At 38.8% G+C, this 20346-nt stretch overlaps 1 protein-coding gene across 5 annotated transcripts in view; it reads left to right on the plus strand.

The window, feature by feature from the left end:
- USP9X (ubiquitin specific peptidase 9 X-linked) overlaps positions 1-20346 on the plus strand; it is a 150008-nt gene that overhangs the window by 125424 nt on the left and 4238 nt on the right. For 3 of the 5 annotated variants that reach the window (XM_030933583.1, XM_030933581.1, XM_030933584.1), the window contains exons 34-44: positions 2445-2586; positions 3780-4533; positions 5080-5203; positions 6232-6457; positions 6903-7032; positions 10929-11114; positions 12429-12649; positions 12736-12824; positions 17290-17446; positions 17601-17861; positions 18521-18616. In XM_030933583.1, coding sequence (XP_030789443.1) covers positions 2445-2586; positions 3780-4533; positions 5080-5203; positions 6232-6457; positions 6903-7032; positions 10929-11114; positions 12429-12649; positions 12736-12824; positions 17290-17446; positions 17601-17861; positions 18521-18616 — 2386 coding nt within the window. The remainder of the gene's footprint in view (positions 1-2444; positions 2587-3779; positions 4534-5079; positions 5204-6231; positions 6458-6902; positions 7033-10928; positions 11115-12428; positions 12650-12735; positions 12825-17289; positions 17447-17600; positions 17862-18520; positions 18617-20346) is intronic. The other 2 variants (XM_030933585.1, XM_030933586.1) reach the window with 1 other exon arrangement.

Consider the following 20346-nt stretch of genomic DNA (forward strand, 5'->3'; position numbering starts at 1 on the left):
ACTTTTAAAATAGCATTGATTATTGTCATTGTCTTTAAGGTATATTTGTATACAAAACATACCAAACCTATTGTAAAAAAGATTTTACAAGAAAAACATTGACAAAACAGATTGTTTGACTAAAAGGAAAATTGATTAAGGGCTTCTATTACAAATAGTTAATGAGTTCATTACTGATAAACACATATGCCTGTCATATGGAAGTTTTACTTTGGGGCTTGTCTTGTTATAATATGGATTAATGTTGATTTGCAATCATTTTTCACCAAAATGTCACAGTAAGATAGTATTTTCTACAATCCAAACTGTATTAAATATAGTCATGGGTTGAGTATACATGTGGTTTGTGGGGGTGTTTTGTTTTTGATTACCAGGAAATGATTGGGGGAAAGGTAATACTATATAAATGAGAAATTTCTAGGAAGTTATAGTCTTACCACTCATTCATAATTAGGGAATATACTTATTCACTTAGCCTAGGCAACTTTCAGTCCTTTTGAAAGGCCTTTTATATTAGGTGAACAATAAAATAAAATTTTAACCTTGTTTTTAATTAGTGATGAAAACAGCCAACTTTGGGATCATTTGTTCATGTCACTCCTCCTTAGTTTTAGACAATTTTCTAAATTATTTGGAAATCACTGGTTTTCTTTGGCAAGTGAAATGTCAAAAGATTATGGTCTTGAAATCAGATCCTTGTACCTGATCAACAGCTAAACTAGTCTTTTTTTTAACTAGCTGGGCATGGGGGTGGACGCCTGCAGTCCCAGCTGCTTGGGAGGCTGATTCAGGAGGATCACTTGAGTCCAGGAGTTAGAAGTTCCAGTGAACTATGATCATGCCACTGCATTCCAGCCTGGATAACAGAGCAAGACCTCACCTCATTAAAAACAAAAAAGAAAGAAACTCTGAGTGCCCATACAACCATTCTGTTTTTCACTCTCAGTACAGTAGTCAATGAATTACATGAATCTTTGTGTTACAAGATTTTGCCCAACTCTAGGCCAATATAAGTGTTCTGAATACATTTAGGCTAGGCTAGGCTAAAGCTATGATGTTCAGTAGGTTAGGTGTATTAAATGCATTTTCAACTTATGATATTTTCAATTTATGATGGGTTTATTGGGCTGTAGTCATTTCATAAGCAAAGAGCATCTGTAGTTACCACAAAGACCATATGCCTCACAAAACCTAAGATACTTACTTTCTGGCCCTTTACAGAAAGACTTTGCTGTCCTCTAGTGTTAGAACACCTTCTTTTTATAGGTGTTGAAGAATATCCTACTTTTGAAGTGTAGTCTGAGATCTAACTTTTTTCCCTCTGTGGGCTGTTTCCTGATTATACCTGCGTTATATTCCATTCATACAATTTATAAATGCCTTTGTGTACCTTTTTTCCTGAGTTTAAAATTTCTTAAATAAGGGACTATCTTAAACATTGAATATCCCTCAGTGCTTTTACACGTAGAAGGTACTCTCAGTCTATCCACTGAATGAATTAATGGTTAATAATGTATTCCTCACATCCCTTGTTTTGCATTTATGCATGTGTCTCACCAGAAATCGGAGTCTCTTTGGTAGAAAATGACCGTAAACTGGGATTCTAGCTCCTTCTCAGGTTGCTAATCCTGTACTCATTTGTGTGTTCAAACTTTTGCTTTACTAAGGCTTCCATTACAGAAAAGGAAGAATATATAAAAGTTTAGCTTATTCATAGTTTATCATTTTCAAAACTTAATAAATTCATGCTTTGGCCTCGGCGTGAATTACTATCTAAACAGTTAACACTGGAAGCAGCATCGTATACTACAAAGAGATTCAGCTGTGAGTCCAGACAGATTCAACATTAAAATACCATTTCACTGGCCGGGCGCGGTGGCTCAAGCCTGTAATCCCAGCACTTTGGGAGGCCGAGATGGGCGGATCACGAGGTCAGGAGATCGAGACCATCCTGGCTAACACGGTGAAACCCCGTCTCTACTAAAAAATACAAAAAACTAGCCGGGCGAGGTGGCGGGCGCCTGTAGTCCCAGCTACTCCGAGGCTGAGGCAGGAGAATGGCATAAACCCGGGAGGCGGAGCTTGCAGTGAGCTGAGAACCGGCCACTGCACTCCAGCCCAGGCGACAGAGGGAGACTCTGTCTCAAAAAAAACAAAAAAAAAACATTTCACCTAATAATCTTGATTAAGTTAACTTTTATTGCCAACATTCTGTGACTTAACGGGTTTCGTATTATAAAAATGGCAAATGTATGGGTGCAGCAAACCAACACAGCACATGTATACATATGTAACAGACCTGCACGTTGTGCGCATGTACCCTAGAACATAAAGTATAATTAAAAAAACAAAGGCAAATGTAGTTTTCATTAAGTCCAAAACTAAATAAACGTCTAGAAAACTAAGGGATAAATCCTTTCTTTTATTGTTTTTATCGTTTTTAGGTACGAATGTGAAGAATCTTTTACAACCCTAAACGTAGACATTAGAAATCACCAAAATCTTCTTGATTCTTTGGAACAATATGTCAAAGGAGATTTACTAGAAGGTGCAAATGCATATCATTGTGAAAAATGCAATAAAAAGGTACGGGCTGTCTAGTTTTGTTTAATTTTGATTACATGTAATAGATTTAGAAGAAATTGGTTTTTTTGGTTCATCCTCACAAGTCACCCTCTTTTTATTTTCTCCTACTTTGGTATAGTGGTAGCAGAGAAGTAGTCAACATGATAACTGATAGAAGGTTTGGCAGGGAAGGAAAAAAAGTAGTGCCAAAGGGGCTAGGTAAATAAGATAAAAACAGGTAAATAAGAGTGAATAATTTTAAAAGTCATAACGTGATAGTGCATTGTCTTATGTAAGTTACAGACACTTTCCATCTCTACCAAGAAACAAATTGCCAATGAACCCCTCAAAGATACAGAGCTGATAGAGGAAAACATTTCTCCTGTCATGTCCAGGATTACTTGTCAAGACCAAAACATTTGCTGAAACCATTTAATTACTTTATTGAACTACATAAGATTTCTTTTAGACTAGTCAAGTGGCCCGTAAGATTTCTTTTATCACCTATGTTATAAAACCATTTATTTTGGAAACTTACTAGCAGTTCTTTGGGAGAGATAATTCACACGCATTATCGTAATGAATAAGGTATATCTTTAGGAGCTCCCAAACCCTTTCACACTCAAGTCACTTGTGTTGTTTTGGCCTTATGCACCACTTAGAGAAGTCTTAAAGTTTAAAGATTGAGATTGTGGGCTGTAAAACCATACTGCCTGCCACCTGCAGCTCCTGAGACCTGAGGCAAGTTACTTGACCTCTCTGTGATTACTAATTTTCATCTTTAAGGTTCAGTAGTACACACTTGAGAAGGTTGTAAGGATTAGGTATGTTTTTACGTGTGCAGCACTTAGTATATTACCTGGCATCTTAATTGACCAACAAATGTTAGCTACTATTATTGTTATTGTTTGTGCATAGGAAACCACCTTCATGGGAACAACAGTAAATATCAAACAGGTAATAATGGCTAGGTAACAATGACAGAAACCAGTCAACAACTTACCGTTTGAATATTATTAATTTTAGCATTTAAATCAGCTGATAGGATTATCTTGATTATGCTCATTGTCATGTATTTGTTTACACTTAAAAATTCAGATAAGTCTTAATATCATTTAAAAGTGTACTTGGGTTTTTGTTGGGGTTTTTTTGTTTGTTTGTTTTTATTGTGGATTTTAATAGAACATCTAGTAACTTTCTCTTGTTTATTTTAGGTTGATACCGTAAAGCGCTTGCTGATTAAAAAGTTACCTCCTGTTCTTGCTATACAACTAAAGCGATTTGACTATGACTGGGAAAGAGAATGTGCAATCAAGTTCAATGATTATTTTGAATTTCCTCGAGAGCTGGACATGGAACCTTACACAGTTGCAGGTGTCGCAAAGCTGGAAGGGGATAATGTAAACCCAGAGAGTCAGTTGATACAACAGAGTGAGCAGTCTGAAAGTGAGACAGCAGGAAGCACAAAATACAGACTTGTGGGTGTGCTTGTACACAGTGGTCAAGCGAGTGGGGGGCATTACTATTCTTATATCATCCAAAGGAATGGTGGAGATGGTGAGAGAAATCGCTGGTATAAATTTGATGATGGTGATGTAACAGAATGTAAAATGGATGATGACGAAGAAATGAAAAACCAGTGTTTTGGTGGAGAGTACATGGGAGAAGTGTTTGATCACATGATGAAGCGCATGTCATACAGGCGCCAGAAAAGGTGGTGGAATGCTTATATACTTTTTTACGAACGAATGGACACAATAGACCAAGATGATGAGTTGATAAGATACATATCAGAGCTTGCTATCACCACCAGACCTCATCAGATTATTATGCCATCAGCCATTGAGAGAAGTGTACGGAAACAGAATGTACAATTCATGCATAACCGAATGCAGTACAGTATGGAGTATTTTCAGTTTATGAAAAAACTGCTTACATGTAATGGCGTTTACTTAAACCCTCCTCCCGGTAAGTATCAAGAGAGTTTAGCTTCTTAGTAGTAAAGAATAATTTCTAGTAGGCATCAACATGTTTAAGTTCATAAAATTAATGTTTTCACTTTAAATGAGTCTAAATTGCTGGGTGCAGTGGTTCACGCCTGTGATCCCAGCACTTTTTGAGGTAGGTGGATCACCTGAGGTCAAGAATTCGATACCAGCCTGACCAACATGGTGAAACCCCATCTCTACTAAAAATATTAAAATTAGCCAGGCATGGTTGCACGCACCTGTAGTCCCAGCTACTCGGGAGGCTGAGGCAGGAGAATCGCTTGAACCTGGGAGGTGGAGGTTGCAGTGAGCCAAGATGGTGCCACTGCACTCCAGCCTGGGTGACAGAGTGAATCTCCATCTCAAAAAAATAAATAAAACAAAATAAAAATGGGTCTAAATTAAAGTAGCCTGAGAGAGGTTCTTAATAAATTTAGGACTTCTCAAAATTAATGGAAATGCAGACTTGTTTGAAAATGGGGTTGGAAAATAAAAATTTGTTTTTATATCTGCATTTTATTTATAGGGCAAGATCACCTGTTGCCTGAAGCAGAAGAAATCACTATGATCAGTATTCAACTTGCTGCTAGGTTCCTCTTTACTACAGGATTTCACACAAAGAAAGTAGTCCGTGGCTCTGCCAGTGATTGGTACATTGCTTTGGATTTTCGTTCCTATTATACTAATGTTTGGTTTGGTTCTTTAGTAGACTACTTTATTTTTTTCTAAACCATGAGAATTTTGTTTGAAGTTTGGAATGCAGAATAAAAATAACTGGGTCACAATAGAGAAATCATATTAAAATAGTTACTTAGTCTAAACATGGCCTTTTGTTATTCAGAAACTGACTTCTTCTATTACCTTCTATCATATCTTTGACATCTCTGCACCAAAGATTACAAGATGAGACTGGGGACAGTGACTCACACCTGTAATCCCAGCACTTTGGGAGGCCAGGGTGGGAGGATTGTTTGAGCTCGGGAGTTCAAGACCAGCCTAGGCAACATAGTGAGACCCCATCTCTTCAAAGAAGATTTTAAAAATTACCCAAGTATGGTGGCATACACCTGTAATCCCAGCTACTCGGAAGGCTAAGGTGGGAGGATTGCTGGAGCCTGGGAGGTTGAGACTGCAGTGAGCCATGACCGTGCCATTGCACTCCAGCCTGGGCAACAGAGCAAGATCCTGTCTCAAACAAAACCAAAGATTACAAGATGGGACTGAAAAGTGTAAGCTACTTATGAAATTTATGAGGTTTTAGCTTACCTAGATTGAATTCTGACACAGATTAAAAGGGTAAAAAATTAAAATGGTTTTCTTAAGTTTCTAATTGTGAAAGTATAGAGGCCATTATAATACATTGATTTAATAATTTTTACTTACTGATTTCAGAAATAGTATGTCAAGATAAGGGGGTGATATTTTGTCTGAACCTAGGAAGAGTTTGTTAATGGATTTTTAGAGGACAAGCTTTCACCCGTTTTGTAACTGAGAGAATAGACCAAGTCATAGTATTTATCTGTTGTTTTAATACTAGAAGCAACCTTTGCTGGTTCTCTCTCCAGCAATAGAGGAAGATCTTTGTCTTTTTTTTTTTTTGGTTCAATGAGACTCATCCTTTTACTATAGAGAACAAGTTATTGAATTAATAGTCATAGATTTTTTTGTTTTATTTTAGGTATGATGCATTGTGTATTCTCCTTCGTCACAGCAAGAATGTACGTTTTTGGTTTGCTCATAACGTCCTTTTTAATGTTTCAAATCGTTTCTCCGAATACCTTCTGGAGTGCCCTAGTGCAGAAGTGAGGGGTGCGTTTGCAAAACTTATAGTCTTTATTGCACATTTTTCCTTGCAAGATGGGCCATGTCCTTCACCTTTTGCCTCTCCTGGACCTTCTAGTCAGGTAATTGCACAGCTTTCTTTCTAAATGATGAGATGTTTACAAATAAATTGTGTTTCCTGGAAGTCGAAGACACAAACCTATGTGCATCCACTTGATATGTTTACCTAACAGAAACACACACACAATATGATGTCAGTGAGTTCCATTTAATATTACTGCATAGCAATGAATAGCAATTATTGGCTCTTTAAAAATATGAGAGACTATTTTGAAGATTTTTTAAAATAGTCTTAGTTTTTAAAAAAAATTACAAGTGTGAAGAATTATAATGAAATCCACCTCTGATCTTCATTCCCTTTCTGAAGAAGCAAAATAGTTTAGTTGGTGTGATCAGTCCTTCCATAAACGTATGCCTGTATCAGCATATGTGCATGTCCTTTTTATGCAAATAGAAGTATACATATACCTTGTTGCTGTAAAACAGGTAATGTTTTATCCTTTACAGGCTTATGACAACTTAAGCTTGAGTGATCACTTACTAAGAGCAGTACTAAATCTCTTGAGAAGGGAAGTTTCAGAGCATGGGCGTCATTTACAGCAGTATTTCAACCTGTTTGTAATGTATGCCAATTTAGGTAAGAATTTTAAGTTTTTCAGAATTCTGTTTTGATGTATCATATTAAATTGTGAAGTCATTTAGGTCAAGTGATAAAATATAATCTGATTTGAAATAGAAACAATTTCCCATAAAACCTGTTGTGAATTTTATCTGAACATGGCACTTTCACCTTTTACTTTATGCATGTGTCTTTGTAGTAGACACAGGTCAGAATCTGTCTTGATTTTTTTTTTTTTTTTTTTAATCTCCTAATGCAGTGGTGCCAAATCTGGCTGCTTTTGGTAAATACTGGTTTCTAGGCCTCTTCTCACACTGATTGAATCAGCATCCGCAAAGCTAATGTCAGGGAATCCATGTTTTCAAAGGAGTCCCCAGATGGTTGTGATACTCACCAAATTTAGATAGCAGACTTGGTCTGTACATAAGTTTTTGTGTAAGTAAATTACAATTATGGATAATAAAAATACTTGCTTAAAATATTAATTTAAGGGCTGGGCACAATGACTTATGCCTGTATTCCCAACACTTTGGGAGGCCAAAGCAAGAGGATTGCTTGAGCCCAGGAGTTTGAGACCAACCTAGACACCATAGGGAGACCCTATCTCTACAAAATAAAATTTAAAAATTAGCTGGGTGTGATGACATATGCCTGTAGTCCTAGCTACTTGGGAGGCTGAGGTGGGAGAATCACTTGAGCTAAGGAGGTTGAGGCTGCGGTACCCGTGATTGCATCAGTGCTCTCCAGCGTGGGCAACAGAATGAGACCCTGTCTCCAAAAAGCAAACAAACCAAACAGCCATATATCCAAAATGAAGTTCTGTATCCAGGCATACCTGTCATTTCAGGTTTTTTTCTGTGACATTACTTAATCACCATTGGATTCATGGACTTTTTTAACATAAGGGAGATTGTACTTTTCATTTGTCTATTTAGTTTGTCTTCCTTTCCCTTACCTTTTTCCACATTGTAGATATTTGGGTATTTGTAGATGAGAAAGAAAAGAATATTTATTAGATAAGCATCAGTGGAATCTATATTTCGAACTTAAAAATGCCAAATTTAGACATTCAGAAAAATCTTACTCTGTTCAACTCTTCTTTTAGATATTGCCTGTTCAGAAAGCACACATCATTGTTCCATAATGTAACCTACTTATAAAATTTTCTTGCTGAAAACAAATACTGTATGGTCTATAAACCTTAATATGAAGTCCTTAAGATCAGATATGCATTGGGATTGAGAATTGTTTGGATTTAAGAAAAGCAAGGCAGTGCATATATCCGTATCTCTATAGCAGGGTCTGAGACAACAGCTTACAATTGAACACATTAATATTTCTACAGTAAAATGTAAATATTTATACTGAAGGGAGAAATGAAGACTGTAAGTAGCCTTTAGTCAGTTCAGGCTAGGTTATCCCAACAAACACATTTTGACACCAACTTAATGAAAAACTTTGTTGGGCTGGACGAGGTGGCTCATGCCTGTAATCCCAGCGCTTTGGGAGGCCGAGGCAGGCAGATCACCTGAGGTACAGAGTTCAAGACCATCCTGGCAAACATGGTAAAACCCCGTCTCTACTTAAAAATACAAAAATTAGCAGGGTGTGGTCGCGGGCACCTGTAGTCCCAGCTACTCGGGAGGCTGAGGCATGAGAATTGCTTGAACCCGGGAGGCACAGGTTGCAATGAGCAGAGATAGCGCCACTGCACTCCAGCCTGGACAACAGGGCAAGACTCCGTCTCAAAAAAAAAAAAAAAAAAAAAAAAAACCTTGTTATAATAATAGCTTTTAGGCCAGGTGCGGTGGCTCACGCCTGTAATCCCAGCACTTTGGGAGGCCGAGGCGGGTGGATCACGAGGTCAGGAGTTCAAGACCAACCTGACCAACACGGTGAAACCCCGTCTCTACTAAATATACAAAAATTAGCCGAGCATGGTGGCACATCCCAGCTACTCAGGAGGCTGAGGCAGGATAATCGCTTGAACCCAGGGGGCGGAGGTTGCAGTGAGCTCAGATCACGCCAGAGTGAGACTCCGTCTCAAAAAATTAAAAATTAAAATAGCTTTCGGAGTCTTAGGATTTTAGGTAAGAGGTTGTGGACCTGTTTTTATTATGTTTTGGGGGATATGGCAATAAATAAGATTGCCTAATGGAATATAGAAGCAAATAATGTAGTTGCCATAAAATATGTTAATGGCTCTAATAGGGAAAATGCAAAGTGCATCATGGGGGGCATGGTACCTGAAGGGATTTGGGGAGTACAGAAGACTTAATGGGGAATGTAACGTGGGAATTGGTTAGTTGAGCTTTCCATCTAGAGTGAACAGCAGATGCAAAGACGTGATAAACTTGGTGTGGCTTATTGGACGGAATGAAAGTTGTCCAGTCTGACTAGAATTGATGTAAGATGGGAATGGCAGGAGTGCTGAGCAGGAGTTTCTGATCATGCGGTTTAATAGGCCTTGTGAGAGATACTGAGGCATCGGATGAGCCATTGTAGGGTTTTGAACAGATAATACCATCTAGAAAGATCCCTGTGGCCACAGTGTGGAATGGATTGCAATGGAATAAGATCCCAGAGAGTGTTAAAATGATCTGTAGACATAAGATCATTGTGGCCTGTACTGGAGAACTGGCAGTGAGAGAGATACAAGTGGACAGATAGATATATGGTGCTTTTTATAAGAAGTGGAATCAGTGGATTTGGTGATTGGATATTCAGAGAAGGACAGGACAGGGAAGAGATGTGAAGAATGATCCCCAAAATTCTAACATAAACAACTGTGAGTGGTACCATTTACTGAGGGGAAATACAGGAGGAGAAACACTATGGGAAGAAAGGGGTGAGTTCAGTTTGGGTAGATTGAGTTTGAGCCTGTGTGACACCCAAATGGAGATATACAGTAGAACAGTAAGTAATTTGTCTTGAAATGTTTTTGAATCATCTGAATGAAATTATCTTTTTTTTTTCCTTTATTTTGTGAATGAAATTATCTAGAACATTAAAGCCATGGGTGTGGGCTACATCATCCAGGGAAATCAGTGTGAGAAGATAGCCTGGCATGGCAACTTGGAGAAACATCAGTTTTTAAGAGACAGGAAGGAGGAGTTGCAATTAAGAACAAAAAGAGGTAGAAAGAAAATCAGGAATCGAGGAAGGAGGAAGTGTGGTTATGGTTTGAGAACTGCTCCTTAGCTTATTACCATGAAGAGGGGCCAAAACCAAGAGTTCTTACTTAATATAGTTGTTCTGTTGTTTTCATCCTCCTTACAAATGAGGGTTGCAGTCTTGGTTAGTCCCTTTAGACTCTCCAGGCCGTAGAAAGTGTTCATCTTCCAGTCGGGCGCAGTGGCTCATAATCCCAGCACTTTGGAAGGCCAAGGCAGGAGAATCACGCGGTCAAGATACCGAGACCATCCAGGCCAACATGGTGAAACCCCACCTCTACTAAAAATACAAAAATTAGCTGGGCGTGGTACATGCCTGTAATCCCAGCTACTGGGGAGGCTCAGACAGGAGAATTGCTTAACCTGGGAAGCAGAGGTTGCAGTGAGCTGAGATCGCGCTACTGCACTCTAGCCTGGCGAGAGAGCAAGACTGTCTCAAAAAAGAAAAAGTGTTCATCTTCCTTACAGTGAGCCGGTGTGATTGGAATGTCATAGTCATGGTCACTGTTTAACAATGTTAATACTTATACTCAATGGATGAGTTCTCTTTTCTGGTAAAATAATTCTCTGAATGCTAAGTAAAAGTGATAAAATTACAAATCAAAATTTTTCTGATCATAAAAATTATAGACAAGATATTTTGTATAACTGATTGTTTTATTCATGAAGCCCTTGCCATCTTAATTTTTTCCTCGCATTTTTCTCCCTCTCTTTCTTCTCCCCTTCACTCCTTTGTTGTAGGTGTGGCAGAGAAGACACAGCTTCTGAAATTGAGTGTACCTGCTACCTTTATGCTTGTGTCTTTAGATGAAGGTCCAGGTCCTCCAATCAAATATCAGTATGCTGAATTAGGCAAATTATACTCAGTAGTGTCACAGCTGATCCGCTGTTGCAATGTCTCTTCAAGAATGCAGTCTTCAATCAATGGTAAATTTGAATGCTCCATTCTTTACAGTAGTCTGTTGTTGTTGTTGTTGTTGTTGTTGTTGTTGTTGTTGTTGTTTGAGACGGAGTTTTGCTGTTGTTGCCCAGGCTGGAGTGCAATGGCATGATCTCGGCTCACTGCAACCTCCACCTCCCCGGTTCAAGCCATTCTCCTGCCTTGGCCTCCCAAGTAGCTGGGATTACAGGCACCCACCACCACGCCCGGCTAATTTTGTATTTTTGGCAGAGACAGGGTTTCACCATGTTGGTCAGGCTGGTCTCGAACTCCTGACCTCAGATGATCTGCCCACCTGGGCCTCCCAAAGTGCTGGGATTACAGGTGTGTGCCACCATGCCCGGCCCTCTTTACAGTAGTTTTTAAATACTGCTGAGCATATATAGTACTAAGAGTCTGGAGGAAGATTTTTGCTTTGGAGTATTTTAGCCCTGTACCTTTTTTATGTATTTAATGGGGATCTTTTTTCTCTCTCCTTGTGACTGAGGTTGATATCATGTTTATGAAATAGTTTAAGAATTAACTTTTTAGGCTGGGCTCAGTGGTTCATGCCTGTAATCCCTACGCTTTGGGGGAAGCCAAGGCAGGAGGATCACAACAACAAAAAAGTTGGCTGGGTGTGGTGGTGTGCACCTATAGTCCCAGCTACTCAGGAGACTGAAGTGGGAGAATCACTTCAGCCCAGGAGAAGGCTGCAGTGAGCTATGGTCACACCACTGCACTCCAGCCTAGGTGACAGAGAGAGACCCTGTGTCCAAAAAAAAAAAAATTATGTTTAGATTTTGCATTTTTACATCTTGGTATATCTATCTGATCATTATAATGCATAATGTTACTTTCTTTGTTGTGCTTAGGAAACTTGATTTAAAATGTTATTTTTCTAAAATAAAACATTTGGCCAGGCATGGTGGCTAATGCCTGTAATCCCAGCATTTTGGGAGGCCAAGGCGGGTGGATCACTTGAGGTCAAGAGTTCAAGACCAGCCTGGCAAACATGGCGAAACCGCATCTCTACAAAAATACAAAAAAATTAGCCAGGCGTGGTGGCATGCACCTGTAGTCCCAGCTACTCAGAAGGCTGAGGCAGGAGAATCGCTTGAACATGGGAGGTGGATGTTGCAGTGAGCTGAGATCGCGCCATTGCACTCCAGCCTGGACAACAGAGCAAGACTCCATGTTAGGATAAAAAAAAAAAAAAACAATTTATAGGCTATATATAGGCTATTTTCTGTCATGAAAGTTGTGTGTTATTGTGGAGAAGCTTACTAGTTTTTTTTATTGGTGACAAATCTGTATTCTAGGTAATCCTCCTCTTCCCAATCCTTTTGGTGATCCTAATTTATCACAACCTATAATGCCAATTCAGCAGAATGTGGCAGACATTTTATTTGTGAGAACAAGTTATGTGAAGAAAATCATTGAAGACTGCAGTAATTCAGACGAAACCGTCAAATTGCTTCGTTTTTGCTGCTGGGAGAATCCGCAGTTCTCATCTACTGTCCTCAGTGAACTTCTCTGGCAGGTAAAAGGAAAATAACATTTGTATGTTTATAATTTGATTTCTTATTCCTTTCATTAAGTTACTCACTATGTCTTACTTGTTTTTAGGTTGCATATTCCTATACCTATGAACTGCGGCCCTATTTGGATCTGCTTTTGCAAATCTTACTGATTGAGGACTCCTGGCAAACTCACAGGTGGATACTCTTTTTGTGACTGGAAGCAGTTAGGCTTGCCCCAGGTGTTAGAGTTAACTGAAATTGACAGTCACTACTTTTTTTTAACCTATTGGAGTTCTAGTGAATGTTTTATCTTAAACCTAGGACAAGGGTAAATAACAAGTTCTCCCCCTTTCCTCAGAATTTTATTTCCTCTTTTATTCTTTTCTCTCACTGCCTAAATTTCATACTTAAAAAGCCTATTTCTTTAGAATGATTTTTTTAATTAAGGAAGAGCTAGCTTGGGCTTTTGGTAAATATTTGAATTTCATTAATGATGCCTGAGGATTATTTTATGATTAGATTACATTTGTTTTAGAATTAGTCTCTTGAAGTAACTTAGTCATTAGTCATTAGTCACATGAAGTATAATAGTATATGTAAAAATAGGCTTTAGGTAAGTACGATTTCCATTTTTCATGGTATTTATATTCTGTAAAGTCCCCCACAGACACTGAGTTAGCAAATACTGAACCATTACTCCTAGGAGGAAATACAGAATTAGGTTTCTATAAGCCTCTTGTTTACATTTTTATCAGCCAGACAATACATAACCTTGTTTTATATGTGTTTCTATTTAAAGTCATTTAACATATATTGTTGACTTAGAGTTCACAGCCAACAGCTCTGTAACTTAAGCCTGAACTTAAGCTTCTCAACACATTCTCCGTAAGGCGCATCACATCCTTCTTGTGGTTAGGAACATTAGATACCACTTCAACATTATATACTTGGGGGTCATTTTAAACATAAAAATAACCAACAAAAGCACAAATATGTGGAAAATGTGGCACTAAATACACCATGAAGGACACTTGTTTACAGCTTAAGCTGAAACAAGACAGAATGACACTCTTTTGGACTTCAGCTAAGAACGTTTGTGTTGGACAACTTGATATTTTTGCTCCTCTGCATGTGTCCACAGATGCCCAAGAAAGCACCTTGATGATTGATTTTGCAATTATAAATAAAGTTTAGGAAGTAAGCAATTCACAAATGCGGAATTCATGAATAATGAGGGGATCAATTATAATTAGTTTCTATGAGAAGTTTTAGAATGTTAACTTTTTTCCCCCATAAAAACTAAGGTTATCCAGCTTAACTGGTCCTCAAACTTTCACCAGAATTTTTCTATTTGTTTCGGTTTGTTTTTGTTTGTTTGTTTGTTTGTTTGTTTTTTGTTTTGTTTTTTTTGCAGTAAAAGTTGAATATATTATCTTTAATCCCAAGAGTTATATAATTGATGATAAATTATGGTTATTAGTTGGCAGCACCGCCGGGTTTTAGAACTTACCTTCCCACATGGAAGATAGTATAATAGTTTGTTTGGGAAAACAATTCAAAGTCTATGTCACAGTTTGCCTCCCATCTGCCAATGTAATAAAACAAACTCAAAAACAAGTTCTGTAACAACAAAATGCTTAAAGAGAAGTTACAATCTGGAGTTTTAGTGGGGATTGCGAACGCCAGAATTTGTGACTTAGTATTTTCAAATTATCTCCAAATTTACCATAATAGATTTCAAACAAATACTGTAAAAATAGCAGTAAACCAAAAATAAATTTTCCTGAGACACAAAAGATAGTAGCTCAAAATTATGGGTCATTTATTCAGGCAGTATTCAGTGCCCTTCTAAATATGTTCATAGGATTTGAAAGCTTTCTTCAGAGTGGATTTTAACGAAATCTAACTTTTGCTATTTTCTTTTTTTTAAAATGTTGTATTTCTGGGCACAGTGGCTTACCCCTGTAATAAACACTTTGGGAGGCCAAGGCAGGAGAATCACTTGAGACCAGGAGTTCAAGGCCAGCTTGACCAACATAGCAAGATCTTGCCTCTATTTTTTAAAAAAGGAAAATACTGTAAGCACTTACAGTTTTAAACCAGTTAATCACATCTTAGCTCTTGTTTGATTAGAGCAAGTGATAATGGCAAAGACATATGTGCTAGAGTAAATGTGGGAATTACACTTTCGTGTAATCAGATTAGTAAGATACTGTTGTTATATGAATCACTGGCCCAAACGTGAAAATAATTTTCTCATAATGAGCTTTTAGTTCATTCAGTAAACAATGTTCAAATATTTATGGAGTGTCTACCATGTGCCCAGCACTGCTTGGCATCAGGTAATAGGCAGGTGAAGATAGTATTAATAAAAATGGCATTTGAGAACGGTTGATATGGGGAGAAAATGTGATATGGTAGAAATAATGATTTAGCACTTCATTGTTACCTGAAAAAACTGAAGGTAAAAGCAATTTATGTGTAGCGTTTCAGATTAAACAGCAAGAGGGCCTGAACATGGTTGATTTGTCTGAAATGATTAAGCTTTGCAAAATTGTTGAAGTAATCTGTTTTGTTTGGAAATCATGAATGCATTTGATGGAGGAAAAAAAATCTTACTTTGAATTGAAACATACTATTAAGTAAAATACATAGTGTACATGAGAATCTTTAAATTCTCAGTGTCCAGGTTATGTTTTCTAATTGAGGTAAAATTTACATAACAAAACTCACCATTTCAAAGTATACAATTCAGTGACTTTTAGTACATTCACACTGTTGTATAGCCATTACCACTATCTGATTCCAGAACTTTTTTTTTTTTTTGAGAGGGTGTCTTGCTCTGTTGCCCAGACTCGAGTGCAGTGGCGCGATCTCAGCTCACTGCAAGCTCCACCTCCCAGGTTCGCGCCATTCTCCTGCCTCAGCCTCCCGAGTAGCTGGGACTACAGGCACCCGCCACCACGCCCGGCTAATTTTTTTTGTATTTTTAGTAGAGACGGGGTTTTACCATGTTAGTCAGGATGGTCTCCATCTCCTGACCTTGTGATCCACCCACCTCAGCCTCCCAAAATGTTGGGATTACAGGCATGGGCCACCGCGCCTGTCCCAGAACCTTTTTTTTATTACTCCAAGAGGAAACCCCTACCCAATTAAATAGTCACTCACCATTCCTTCTAGCCCTAGCAACCACTAATCTGCTGTCTCTGTGGATTTGCCTATTCTAGACATTTCGTAAAAACGAAATATGGGCCGGGCGCGGTGGCTCAAGCCTGTAATCCCAGCACTTCGGGAGGCCGAGACGGGTGGATCACGAGGTCAGGAGATCGAGACCATCCTGGCTAACACGGTGAAACCCCGTCTCTACTAAAAAATACAAAAAACTAGCCGGGCGAGGTGGCGGGCGCCTGTAGTCCCAGCTACTCGGGAGGCTGAGGCAGGAGAATGGCGTAAACCCGGGAGGCGGAGCTTGCAGTGAGCTGAGATCCGGCCACTGCACTCCAGCCCCGGCGACAGAGTGAGACTCTGCCTCAAAAAAAAAAAAAAAAAAAAAAAAACGAAATATGCAATTTGTGTGTCTGACTTCTTTCGCTTAGCTTAATGTTTTCAGAGTCCATCCATGTTATAGCATATATCATTAGTTTATAGCTGAATAGTATTTTGTTTATTTACTGGCACATAATATTTTTAACACAAAAACAAGGCATGTTTGTGCCCCTCCAATCATGTTTTAAGTTAGTTACTCCAGGGAAAGACAGGAACTAGTTGGCTATGTATTATTACTCCGTTGTAGTTTGGGAGAAACTGAAATGAAATCCTGTGTTACTGGCAAATCAGCCAAATTGTACTATTGCCTGTCAAAATGCTTTGCCTGCAATGTATTCTCGTTATTAGAATTCAAATATGTACCTCCAAATTATGTCACTGAATCCTAACTTGCCTTCAGAGATGCAGTTTTATAAAAGGTATTGATGTGTAGCAAATTACCCTCGACTACAGCAGTCATAAACTTCGTTATTTTTTAAAATTTGCATTACTCTTGAGTGTCCTGAATTCACTTCAGGTAATGTGTTTAAATTGCATACATGGCAGAATTATTTTGGATTGGTAATAAGTTAGAGCACAGACTCTGGAGTCAGACTGCTCCACAGCTATATGACCTCAGCAAGCTATGTAACTCTGTGCCAATTTTCTCATCTGTTAAAAGGTTTAATAATAAGGCTGGGCATGGTGGCTCACGCCTGTAATCCCAGCACTTTGGGAGGCCGAGGCGGGTGGATCACGAGGTCAGGAGACCGAGACCATCCTGGCTAACATGGTGAAACCCTGTCTCTACTAAAAATACAAAAAATTAGCCGGGCGTGGTGGCACGTGCCTGTAGTCCCAGCTACTCAGGAGGCTGAGGCAGAAGAAGGGCATGAACCCAGGAGGCAGAACTTGCAGTGAGCCAAGATGGCACCACTGCACTGCAGCCCGGGTGACAGAGCGAGATTTTGTCTCAAAAAAATAAATAAATGAAGGTTTAATAATAATACCTGTTGTCTAATGTTAGATTAAATGACTAAATCAAAGACATTATTGAGTGGCACATAGTAGGCACTCAGTATATATTAGCTATTAGATTTTAGATGTTTTTATTTTTTATCTGGTTCTCTTTCAGAATTCATAATGCACTGAAAGGAATTCCAGATGACCGAGATGGGCTGTTTGACACAATCCAACGATCTAAGAATCACTATCAAAAAAGAGCATACCAGTGTATAAAATGTATGGTAGCTCTATTTAGTAACTGTCCTGTTGCTTACCAAATCCTGCAGGTGAGGATTTTTTTCTTACAATTTTGTAGAAATCTTAATCAGAATTAAGGATTCTGTTTTAAAAGAAGAGAATGAGAACTTGGGGTTGTCATTTTAAGTTAACTTTGAAGTATTCCAAATCCTCTGATATATGTGGTTTTATTTTCTTTTGCAGGGCAATGGAGATCTTAAAAGAAAGTGGACCTGGGCGGTGGAATGGCTTGGAGATGAACTTGAAAGAAGACCATATACTGGCAATCCTCAGTACACTTACAACAATTGGTCTCCCCCAGTGCAAAGCAATGAAACATCAAATGGTTATTTCTTGGAGAGATCACATAGTGCTAGGATGACACTTGCAAAAGCTTGTGAACTCTGTCCAGAGGAGGTAAAAAAAGCCACCAGTGTGCAGCAGATAGAAATGGAAGAGAGCAAAGTAATTCTTTATTTTATAGGCCAGTGTTTATGTATTAATGATATTATTAAAAGATTATGTTGAAGTTTTGGGTTTTGAAAAATGTTTATTCGGCTGGGCGCAGTGGCTCATGCCTGTAATCCCAGCACTTTGGAAGGCCAAGGCAGGCGGATCACCTGAGGTCAGGAGTTCAAGACCAGCCTGGCCAACATGGTGAAACCCCATCTCTACTAAAAATAGAAAAATTAGCCAGGCGTGGTGGTGGCGCCTGTAATCTCATCTACTTGGGAGGCTGAGGCTAGAGAATGACTTGAACCCAGGAGGTGGAGGCTGCAGTGAGCAGAGATCGTGCCAGTGCACTCCAGCCTGGGGGACAAGAGTGAAACTCCATCTCAAAAACAGAAAAATGTTTATTCTGTGTCATCTTAAGCTAATGAGGGAGCCGCCTTTTGGAGAAATTTCTGTGAAATTGTCTGAAATGTAGTAGTTCTGAGAGAATGCAAATCAGGTTTTTGTTTCGTTTTGTTTTTTGTTTTTTTTCCCCAAGTTCTTTATCTGCAGTAAAAGAAAAGTTGCTAATGGGTCAGTTTTGTAGATTTTTAAAGTTTATTTCAAATAGAAGTTACAAATAAACTTGAGTTTGCCTACATAATTCTTTATCTTGAAATATTCAAAATTAGGAGCCAGATGACCAAGATGCCCCAGATGAACATGAGTCGCCTCCACCTGAAGATGCCCCATTGTACCCCCATTCACCTGGATCTCAGTATCAACAGGTAAAACAGGAGTCCGTTTGTGGTTTTATCCCCTAGAACTAGGTTTTATGCTTAATTTTAGAGGATGACTCAATTGTTGGTTGTGACTACAAAGTAACAGGTAGGATTATCTACTAGCTTTGGGAGCATGATCAGAAGAGGAATGGTTTGGAGCAGGGGTCATGGTGTAACGTGTTTGAACTTAACCACTGTAGGGTTTTCCTTGTCAAGAAGATGTCCTTATGCTGGTAGTTAATAAAACTATGAGAATTTATGTCAACATGAAATCATCATTGTAAGGATTGTGGTGACATTTCCTGTGAGGCAAAATCTTCACCTGGATTTCAAAAACATTAAGATATGCAATGAAGTAAGAAGTCCTTGGTTACTTAGCCATAGGTTTCAGTGATGGTAAAAATCACTAGAAAAAAAAAAGGATTTGGGTAGATTTCCATAGGTGATTAGCTATAAAGTAAATAAACTAGTAAGTAAATAGCAAAAGAAATGAGATGAAGAAACATTCTAAATGAAAACTTTTTCTTTCTGAAACCGAAATGTGACTAAATCAGCTCTTGTGAGGCAGTGGTACTCAAACTTGAACAGGCATGAGTCTCCCTGGAGGGCTTGCTCCAGCAGAGGGCTAGACGCTACCCCAAAGTGTCTGATTTCATAGGTCTTCAAGGGACTGGAAAATGAACATTTCTGACAAGTTCCCAAGTGATGCTGCTGATGGTCCAGGAACTATACTTGGAGAAACATTTCAGGCATTCTTTCTTACATTTCACTGTGTACGTAGAAGCAAACTGAATAGTTAGGAAGTACACATTCAGCATACATATTTTCATCTATAGAAAGTAAAGCCCGACCGGGCGCGGTAGCTCGTGCCTGTAATCCCAACACTTTGGGAGGCTGAGGCAGGCAGATCACCTGAGGTCGGGAGTTTGAGACCAGCCTGACCAACATGGAGAAACTCTGTCTCTACTCAATACAAAATTAACTGGGTGTGGTGGCGCATGCCTGTAATCCCAGCTACTCGGGAGGCTGAGGCAAGAGAACCTCTTGAACCCAGGAGATGGAGGTTGGGTTGTGGTGAGTCGAGATAGCACCATTGCACTCCAGCCTGGGCAACAAGAGTGAACTCCATCTCAAAAAAAAAAAAAAAAAAGTCTAGAATCTTAGCTTGGCTGATGGAGCATGTACAGAAAAATGAGAGCACTGTAGGGTTCAGACATTTTAAAAGGTTAAGGAACCAAATCCACAAGGGAAGTGTTAAGTTCCTTTGACCCTGAGAAAGCTCTTATGTTAATCATGCCTGGTTACTCTATCATCTTGAACATTGTTCTGTTTTTAGTCAGCATTATTGTGAGTTCAGGGTTACTACTCCTGTTTATCTTGTATCATGGTTAGTCGATTGGATTTAGCATGTGGAAGAATCAATAGATGCTCATAGATGGTTTTCTGAACATTTTTTACCAAGAGCAACAGTGGGTTAATCCTTTATTTGCCAGACTTGAGTCTAAATCATTTTGGCACTAAAAATCACTTTGGCCAAAGATGTATGTGGACCTACACAATCACTGCTCTTATTCAGGGTTTGGGGGTTTGCATTTACACTATGTTTTTCTCTTTCAAGCCTTTTTTTGTTTTTGTTTTTGTTCTTGCACAATAGTAGTCCAACGGTATTTACAGAGTAAGTCCCAAGAATAAAAGTTTACATTTCTAGAGACTTTAGACCATGATTTTGAAGTTGT

This window comes from Rhinopithecus roxellana, chromosome 7 (assembly GCF_007565055.1).
Source record: "Rhinopithecus roxellana isolate Shanxi Qingling chromosome 7, ASM756505v1, whole genome shotgun sequence".
Classification (NCBI taxonomy): domain Eukaryota; kingdom Metazoa; phylum Chordata; class Mammalia; order Primates; family Cercopithecidae; genus Rhinopithecus; species Rhinopithecus roxellana.